General features: G+C 36.1%; 1 protein-coding gene across 1 annotated transcript; it reads right to left on the bottom strand.

The window, feature by feature from the left end:
• Window positions 1-220: 220 nt before the first annotated feature.
• LOC113272715 (protein FAR1-RELATED SEQUENCE 5-like) lies at window positions 221-8557 on the bottom strand. Its single transcript, XM_026522515.1, has 5 exons — window positions 8486-8557; window positions 8292-8366; window positions 8056-8116; window positions 7762-7941; window positions 221-864 (listed from the first exon to the last, which is right to left on the bottom strand). Exons 1-5 carry the CDS (start codon window positions 8555-8557, stop codon window positions 221-223), a joined length of 1032 nt encoding a protein of 343 aa, XP_026378300.1.
• Window positions 8558-9306: the final 749 nt, after the last annotated feature.

Below are 9306 nucleotides of genomic sequence, written 5' to 3'. Positions count from 1 at the left end.
TCCATCAAATGAATGTTAAAGTTTATAAAATCTGAAGCGTCGATGCGAATGGTTTAGACAGTTTTGATACATTGGCAGATCTTGTAAAAAACAAGCCTGTCAATAGATCCGTTCTCAAAGTAAATTAGCAAAAATATGTATGCATAAGTCTATTTCCGATCCGAAACATTTTGAGTTCGGATCTCCATATGGGTTTGATTCTGATCCGGAACTCGGAGTGTTACATGGCTGCTTGCTTTTCAAACCATAACACAGTATTGATTACTGGTTTACTATGTTTACAGTAGTAATCTTGTTTAACTTCTTTCTCCCTCCGGTCCAACTTGGATTTCTCGTATTGTCTAATGAAGTCATTGATGCACAGCTTTCCATTCGAGTAACCCTTTACAAAGCTATTTACACTTTCACTTCTTTGTGTTGTCATTCCAGCGCAAAAGTGTTCCCTTCCACATACAGGAGCCCATTTTTCTTGTAACGAATACAAGTTGGTCAGCCATTCAATGTCAGACAAAGAATATTTTTCAATCATAGACTTCCAAAGTGATCCGAAGTCTTCTTTGGTTTCAGCCATATAAATGCAATGCTCAAAATCCTTCACAAAATCTTTATTCGCTACATATACATGTGCAAGATGCTTTGCGGCATTTTGATGTATGTGCCATAAGCATAATCTATGATGAGTAGTAGGCATTAACTGTTTTATCGCATTTCCAATTGCTTGAGCTTGATCGGTAAAAATAGTCTTTGGATGCTTTCCGGACATTGCACTCAAGAATGAGTCAAATACCCAAACGAAGGACTCCGTTGTTTCATCAAGAAGTAATGTCATCCCAAACAAAACGGACATTCCATGATCATTGACACCTACGAATGGAGTGTTGGAAAACGATTAATAAAAAAATAATTTTTTAAATTTTTAATAAAAAATTATAATTTATTGTTTTATTTTGTGAATGAAACTTTTTAGTCCCACATCGTGGAGTTTCCAATTTTTAGTAGTTTTAAGAAACTATATAAACCTTTTAGTCCCACATCGGGGAGTTTTTCTTCTTAAGTTGTATTTGTCAATTATATAAACAAATTCACTATTTTTGTAAAATCGAAGGGAAAGGGGTTGCTCTATATTTTAGAGGGACCCCTAAGGAAAAATATTTTATAGCGTTTCTTAAGAGTTCGCGATTTTCCTTAACGGTTTTTTCGGAGTTGCCAAGCTCAAGTTGAGCATCTACTACATATGCTAGTAGTAGGTGTAGTAGGGTGTTTTATCCTGGAGATATCCGTCCTGTGAGGGCTATAGCATCACTCTTGAGTGTAGCCAGGCGCTAATGTCTTAAGGGCAACGTGTTGAACACGTGACTCACTCTGTTTTTCCAAAGTTTTGCCTTGTTGTTGTTGTGGAGATATGAGGAGCTCATTCGTTTCATCAAATCGATCACTTCCATTATAAAGGAGCTAAGTATCAATAACTTTTGCTTATTTGATTTTTCCTTGTTTTTGATTATTGCACCCAACAATCTTAAGACATTATAATTTGTAATAATCGAAAATGGTTGGTTGGTTTGTGAATCATGGATGTTAATTGTGGAGTGAAAAACAAAAACAATTTTTTGGTCAGCTGTAGAGTTTCGAGATTATCTCTTAACCTAGAAGGAATTTCGATGAACCCTTTTGACACAACGTAGTAGACATCCTGATAGTTACCCACGTAAAATTTCAGAATTTTTGGAGTTGTAAAAGTATTTTTTTTGATATTTTACAAAACAGACAAATGTTCCTGAAAAATTCTGACGGGCAAACTTTTGTTGTTAACTAAAGTATTTTTTATGGGGTAATCATGAGTTTTTTGATATGGTGGTTCAAACGAAGTTTGTAAATCTAGATATTATCTTCAAAACTCATATTTTATCTTCCGTTTCGGAACTAAGGTTTGTGAGATGTGGTGTATTAGGTGATTGGGAAATTACCGTGTCCGTGGTCAGAGTATAAACGAAGATTGTGACATGAAATTGAAAAGGAACGTGGCTACCAGGCGCATGTGGATGAACACAAGTCTTCCAAAGCTTACAAAGGCGGGAATATCAAACACAACTCTAACCGTAGTCTTCATAAGAAAGGTATGTTTCGTAAAACTGAATCCGGCGTTACTTTAATTAAGGGTGATTGTTATGTTTGTAAAATCTGGGCCATACGGTAGTAAAGTGTAGACAACATAAAACCTTAATAAGTAGAAAGTTAATGCTAATTTAGTTGAAACAAATTAGAATGAGTTCATTGACATGATGTCGGAAGTTATTTTAACAACCAATGTAAGAGACCAGAAGGTGGACTCTGGAGCCACCAAGAATGTTTGTTGAAACAGAGACCTGTTCACCTCCTATCAGAGTATAGGGGATGTCGAGAAACTCTTTTTGAGTAACTCATCTGCAATAGAGGTTGCATAAAAGGAAAAGGTCGAGCAGAAGCTCATATCTGTAATACTCTAACATTGAATGAAGTTTTCATGTTCCAAGCATATGCAAGAATCTTGTATCTTGTTCTATTGTAGATGGTAAAAGATTGAAGATCTTAATTAAAGGTGGAAAACTTGTTATAACTAAGGGTATTGATTTTTTAGGCAACAGTTATAGGACTTAGGGTCTATATAAGTTTGAAGGAAAATCTGATGAAGTGAACATAGTTGATTCTTGTGCTTTCTTTTGTGTGTCTTTGAATGTTTTGGATTGTAGACTTGGAACCGTAAAATTATAAGTCAATGTATAAACTGCCTAGCATAAGCTTCGTACCAAAATTTAGTTTGGATCTTGAACACAAAAGTGAAATGAATATGCTATAAAATATTTTAGCACAAATGTTCGTAGTAATTCTAATCCCTTAGAATTAATTCAGTTAGGCCTAGTTGACATGAGTTCAACCCAAAACCACTATGGTAAAAGATGGTTTATAACTTCCGTAGATGATTGTACGAGGTACTATCTTGTATAATTGCTTAGGGATAAGGATGATGCCTTAGAAGCCTTAAGATGTATAAACTTGAAGTTGATAACCAATTAGAAGCCTTGAACATATTAATTGTATCCTTAAGGAGATCATAATTACCATGTTGATTAGTTCAGGATTACCTGCGGCCTTGTGGGGGGAGGCAGTCATGTTAACTAGTATATCCTGAATAGAGTACCCTTAAGGATCAGATAAAACTCCATATGATTTATGGATAGGTAGATGACCTTCTTATGAAGGCGTCGAAGTGTGGGGGTGTTTGACTAAGTTTGTCATTCGTCTTCCTAAAATAAGTAGATAGAAACCAAAAATGTTGATTGTGTCTTCATATAAGGTATGTTGAGTATACTTCTACATATAGATTTTTGGTTGTGTGTTCCGATTTTTCAGACTTTGGTGTGATTTTTTCTGACTTTGGTGTGATTACGATTACATAATCTAGGGATGCAAAATTCTTTGAAGATGTTTATTCTTAAACCTGTACCTCATTAGAGATGTGTTGTTGATCCCTAGACTTCTTATGAAGCCGACTTCATAACATGCCTAGCTTAGTCTAAGCCCCGGACTTGTAAAGAAGCCTTGTTATCTACTGAAACCCCATTCTGGTAAGAAGCTTCATTTAGTGAAATGGACTCAGTCCGTTGGAACCTGACTTGGGAGGTTTATAGTTTACCTACAAAGAGTAAGACCATGAGATGTAAATGATTCTTTAAGAGGAAACATTAGGTATATGGAACAGTAGAAAAATATTAGGATAAGTTGGTAGCTAAAGGCTATAAACTAAAAGAAGGTGTATATTTCCTTGATTCTTATTCACATGTGACGAGATTTACTTACGTTGAGATGTTAATTGTTATTGCTGTCATAAACAAATTAGAGATACATCAGATGGATGTTAAGACCGCTTTTCTAAAATCGTGAATTAGATAAAGAAATTTACATAGACCAACCTGAGGACTTTGTAGTGAAAGGTTATGATGACAAAGTTTGTAAGTTGAACAAAATTTTGTATGGTTTATAAAATAAGCACGTAAACAGTGACATGGAAAATTTGATCATGTGATAATGTATAGTGGATTTAAGTTAATGAATCTGACAAGTATATTTACAAGTAACTTGTTAAGGATGCATGTGTGATTGTATGCTTGTATGTTGATGATATGCTTATACTTGATACAGACTTAGATGTGATTAATTCCACTAAAAAAAAACATGCGCTGAATGAGAATGTTGACTTGAAAGACTTAGGCCATGTTGATGTAATCTTAGGGATGAGGATTAGAAGATAATCTAGCATTTATAGTCTTAGTCGTTCTCATTATGTTGAATTTTGTGCTTAAGAGATACAATCAGTGTGATTGTAAGCCTGCTTGTACTCCGTACGATTATTCTTGTAGACTCAAGAAAATTAAGGATAGTGGAGTATCTTAACTTGAATACTCAAGAGTTATAGGATGTCTGATGAATTTATGAACTGTAAGTGTCCAGACATTTCCTATAGTGTGAGTAAGTTAAGTAGATATACTTGTTGTCCAGAGCAAGAGCATTGGGATGCACTTAGTAGAGTATTATGGTACCTAAAATACTCTATTACCTTTTGTTTGGTTTATGAAAGGTATCTTGCTGTCCTTGAGAGACTTTGTGATGCAAACTGGATAGTTGACTCAGCGGAGTCTTAATTCTACGAGTGGATATGTTTTCACTCTAGCAGGAAGGTTTGTTTTGGAAGATTTCCAAACATACATATATTGCTCAATTCATTATGGAATCTGAGAGTATTGCGATAGATAAAGCACGAGAGGGGGCTGAGTGCCTAAGATGCTTTTTAGAAGACATTCCTCTCTGGCATAGGCCTGTGCCAGCTATATCTATATACTGTGTTAGCCAAGTTATAATAGCTAAAGCTAAAAATAACTAATCTCAATTGGCGTTATTTCCATTGATTGGATAAAGTCCAAGGAGAATATCGCGCAACCTTTGACGAAAGGTTCATCCAAAGAGATTGTTAGAAACACATCGAAGGGGATGGGGCTTAAGCTCATAAATTAAACTTTCCATGAAGGATACTCAACCTTGCTGACTGGAGATCCCAAGATCAAGGTTTCGAATGAGACAACTAATTTGTGGTGGGTAAAGGTAAACACTATCAGAGAATTTTATTCTTTGTCCCTTCCCTATGGTGTAGACGTGATAGTGTGACTGCATGTGAAGGATGACTTTTAAGAAGTCTTAATGAGTTCTATAGTTTCAATTTAAGATTGAAGTGGGGTGTAGCAGTAACACTTTTTATGAAAACTTACCTATCTGAATGAGGAAGTGGGCCGCTTCCTATGAGAATATGAGCTTTGATTCTCTAGAGCATTCTGAGAAACATGATATGTCCAGGGCCAAATTGGACAAAACGGCACGAGCTTGGAAACAATCTTGGAGATATCACCCGTGGTTTTTATCGCGAATTACATCAAATGCTACCAGTTCAAGACATAGTTCACTGTCTCTAGCAAGTAATTCCGGTAATATCTCACTAAGCAACGGTTCAAGACCTCATGGACACCTCTGCCTAAAATGGTATTTCCTGCGCTTTTTATGTGATTTTCGTTTTGATGGTTTTGGTATTACTGGAACTTAGGACCTAAAGGTCACTAAGGGTTCACTAGTTCATGCTTTTTCACTTTGGTGAAAGATACCTATAGTCTCACCATGTGAGAACTAAAGATGAAAGCTCTCAATATTAATTAGATTTATGCAATCCATAGTATGACCTGGGGCCAACACACTTTTGTGTGAGGGAGAGGACGTCGAAATGACTAGTATGATTTCAACACTTGCACGATCAGTCTGTTTGGATCGTGAGTTTGGGATGTTGATTTACCAAGATCTATCTGTGTTTTCATGTTTTATTGAGTTTTCATTCATGTGGGGGATTGTTGGAAAACGATTAATAAAAAAATAAATTTTTAAATTTTTAATACAAAATTATAATTTATTGTTTTATTTTTTGAATGAAACTTTTTAGTCCCACATCGGGGAGTTTTTCTTCTTAAGTTGTATTTGTCAATTATATAAACAAATTCACTATTTTTGTAAAATCGAAGGGAAAGGGGTTGCTCTATATTTTAGAGGGACCCCTAAGGAAAAATATTTTATAGCGTTTCTTAAGAGTTCGCGATTTTCCTTAACGGTTTTTCGGAGTTGTCAAGCTCAAGTTGAGCATCTACTACATATGCTAGTAGTAGGTGTAGTAGGGTGTTTTATCCTGGAGATATCCGTCCTGTGAGGGCTATAGCATCACTCTTGAGTGTAGCCGGGTGCTAATGTCTTAAGGGCAACGTGTTGAACACGTGACTCACTATGTTTTTCCAAAGTTTTGCCTTGTTGCTGTTGTGGAGATATGAGGAGCTCATTCGTTTCATCAAATCGATCACTTCCGTTATAAAGGAGCTAAGTATCAATAACTTTTGCTTATTTGATTTTTCCTTATTTTTGATAATTGCACCCAACATGGAGCACATGGCATACCATACTTGTTGGTTTTAAAAGTTGTATCAAAACAAACAATGTCCCCCAAAAAACCCATAATCGATTATGGACTTTGCATCTGCCCAAAAAAGGTTACAGGCTTGGTCATTTTTATCCACTTGTACTGCATAGAAGAAAGCAGGGTTCTCCTTTGGGGAAATTAGGGGAGACCCAAAAAAAATAATATTCTCGTTCTCAGGCCCACAGTTAATTTTGTATACCGTGACACCCATAATTATATGAAATTATTATATGAATCAATACATAACTGGTTATGCATACTATCTTTTCAGGCATAACTCGTTATGCATACTATCTTTTTCAGGGGTATAATTGGCAGCGCAACTTGGACATAACATATCTAAAAATCCGCGCCTTAGAATTTTTACAAATTTTATATCGTTGGAAATCTTTTTAAAAGAGCTACCCAACGAGTATAAACAAGAATATCAAATTTTTGTTTTTAACGAAAAAATCAGAGGTGATCCTCATTTTAGGGAAATTTTTTGAAAACTTGATACTTAACCATTATGCAGTCACCAAAAACAATGCATAACACATTCTGCAGACGCATAACGAATTATGCAACCATTTTTTCGACTGCATAACAAGTTATGTATCTGCATAACAAAGTTATGCATCTATAACAAGTTATGTAACCATTGTTTTGGTTGATTTTAGCCGTACATATACAAAATTGATGCATAGTGTAGTGTGCATCCATATTTATGGATGCATATCAGGTTATGCATCTATTTTCTCGATGCATAATGCCTTATGTAGCCATATTTTCGGACGCATAACAGGTTATGCAGGTTTTCTGGACTGCATAACAAGTTATGCAACAAATTTTGTAGATGCATAACAGGTTATGCATCCATTTTCACGAATGCATAACATGTTATGCAGAAATTTTCTCGACTGAATGACATGTTATGCAGTCATAACCACATCATCATCTTCTTCCTTTAATAATTAGCTAACACAACAAAACAAGAAATAAAGAGTCTGCTTCCTTTATGCAAATTAAGACTGTGTGCATATCCAAGCTTCAAGCAATAACTCAATCAGATTATTACAAGTTCCAACATCAACATCCCTCCCTACCTCCGCTACCCTACTCGCACACTCTCTGTCTCTCTGGTCCTTTTCTCTGCACACCAAAAAGCTAAACATTTTCCGCATTTAGTAGCCCTTCTTTCTATTCGTTTTCATCATGATCACCACAACCACCATGAAAAGTACCATTCATAGTCGTTATTTCAACAGATGTAAGCTTTCTAGATCTCAACGCTTCAGCTTCCCAATCAGTTCTCAACAGAATCACAAATAAAATTGAAACAACATAAGAAGCTTGCGCACATAATAATCCGTACCAAAGTCCCCAAAATCTTACATTCAACCAGAACACTAAACCAACAGCAACTGGTGTGCCAATACAGTAGAAAGATCCCAGATTGATCATAGAGCCAACTGCAGGTTTCGCACCTCCAATTAATATATGTACCCATTATTATTTATTCAACACCAGAGTTGTACACTTTACAGCTCCACCAGAACCATTCTCTAATTGTTCTTTCCCTGTAATCCTTCTCAGACTCTTGATTCAACCACCAAGATCACCAGCTTGCATCACTATATGTGTCTTCTCTACTTGCTGTTGAACTACGAACACCATTCCTTCAATTTCAAATTCATCTCCTCAACAACATAAGAAAAAACCCCAGTCAGTCTCAACCTGCACAACCCAATATCTCACCTTATGCTCTAATTACTTCAACAACATCATCTTCTCCCATCTGTACCTGCACCGACAATTCCATTCCATCACCAACCAGGTCTCCTTCATTCTAAAATACCGACTGGATCATCCATTATTCAAGCCATCTCCTACTCTTCCTGAAATCAACAGCACAATCTCGAATCCATCTGTTGACATTCATTTTCTTCCATTCACAACAACCAGCACCTCAAACCCAACTTCAATCCCATCTCTCAAATCCATTGATTTCTCCTCTTCAATTTCAGAAACCCATTCCATCTCAAAGTCACTGCAACCCTAAATATATCTCAACAGCACCATGCTTCTTTCATTACTTTTCTCCTCTTTGTCGATCTCGAGAACTCACCATGTCTGCAACTAATTTCAACCACCGAAGACAATGAATACCCTAACATCCTTCCTCAGAGCAGCAACAGATTCATTTTCTCGATCTCAGATTCAAAAGCAAACCTATTTTGATTTCCCATTCATACACAACAACAATAACACGATCTTCTTCTCCTTAATCTCTAATTCATCAGCACCAACAACTGATGTTTCCAATCTCTCGATCTCTCTGATCTCTGAATTTTAGATGGCAGAAAAACTAAACTTGTCTGAATTCAAATCGTTCAAGTAGGTAAAATAATCTGAAATGGAAAACTCCAGTTCTTTCCTCGCTCTCCAGTCTCTATGGAAAAAAAAAATCTCAGGAAGACATGATTTTAAGAAATAATGGGTTTCAGGGGAATTTTTTTCACCAAAACTGGGTGCGCGCGTGAATTTCTCCGCTCGTGGGTTTCACAGTGGAGAAAAACTGAAAAATGGGTCTCCCTGTAGTTTTCACTTCTCCTTTTGCATACGCCTGAAATAATTTAGAGCAACTTGTGCATCCCTTTTTTATAAATCTCTCTACGTCTTTTTTGGAAATAATTCTTGCAATCAATTTGATTGAAATTCAATTGATCCGAACCATGATGGTTTGTGCTCGTAATTGCAAATGTTTGTGTTGCTCCACATCCTCTAGA

Source organism: Papaver somniferum, chromosome 4 (genome assembly GCF_003573695.1).
Source record: "Papaver somniferum cultivar HN1 chromosome 4, ASM357369v1, whole genome shotgun sequence".
NCBI lineage: Eukaryota > Viridiplantae > Streptophyta > Magnoliopsida > Ranunculales > Papaveraceae > Papaver > Papaver somniferum.
The sequence above is the reverse complement of the archived record's forward strand: the minus strand, read 5'-3'. Positions and strand labels throughout refer to the sequence as shown.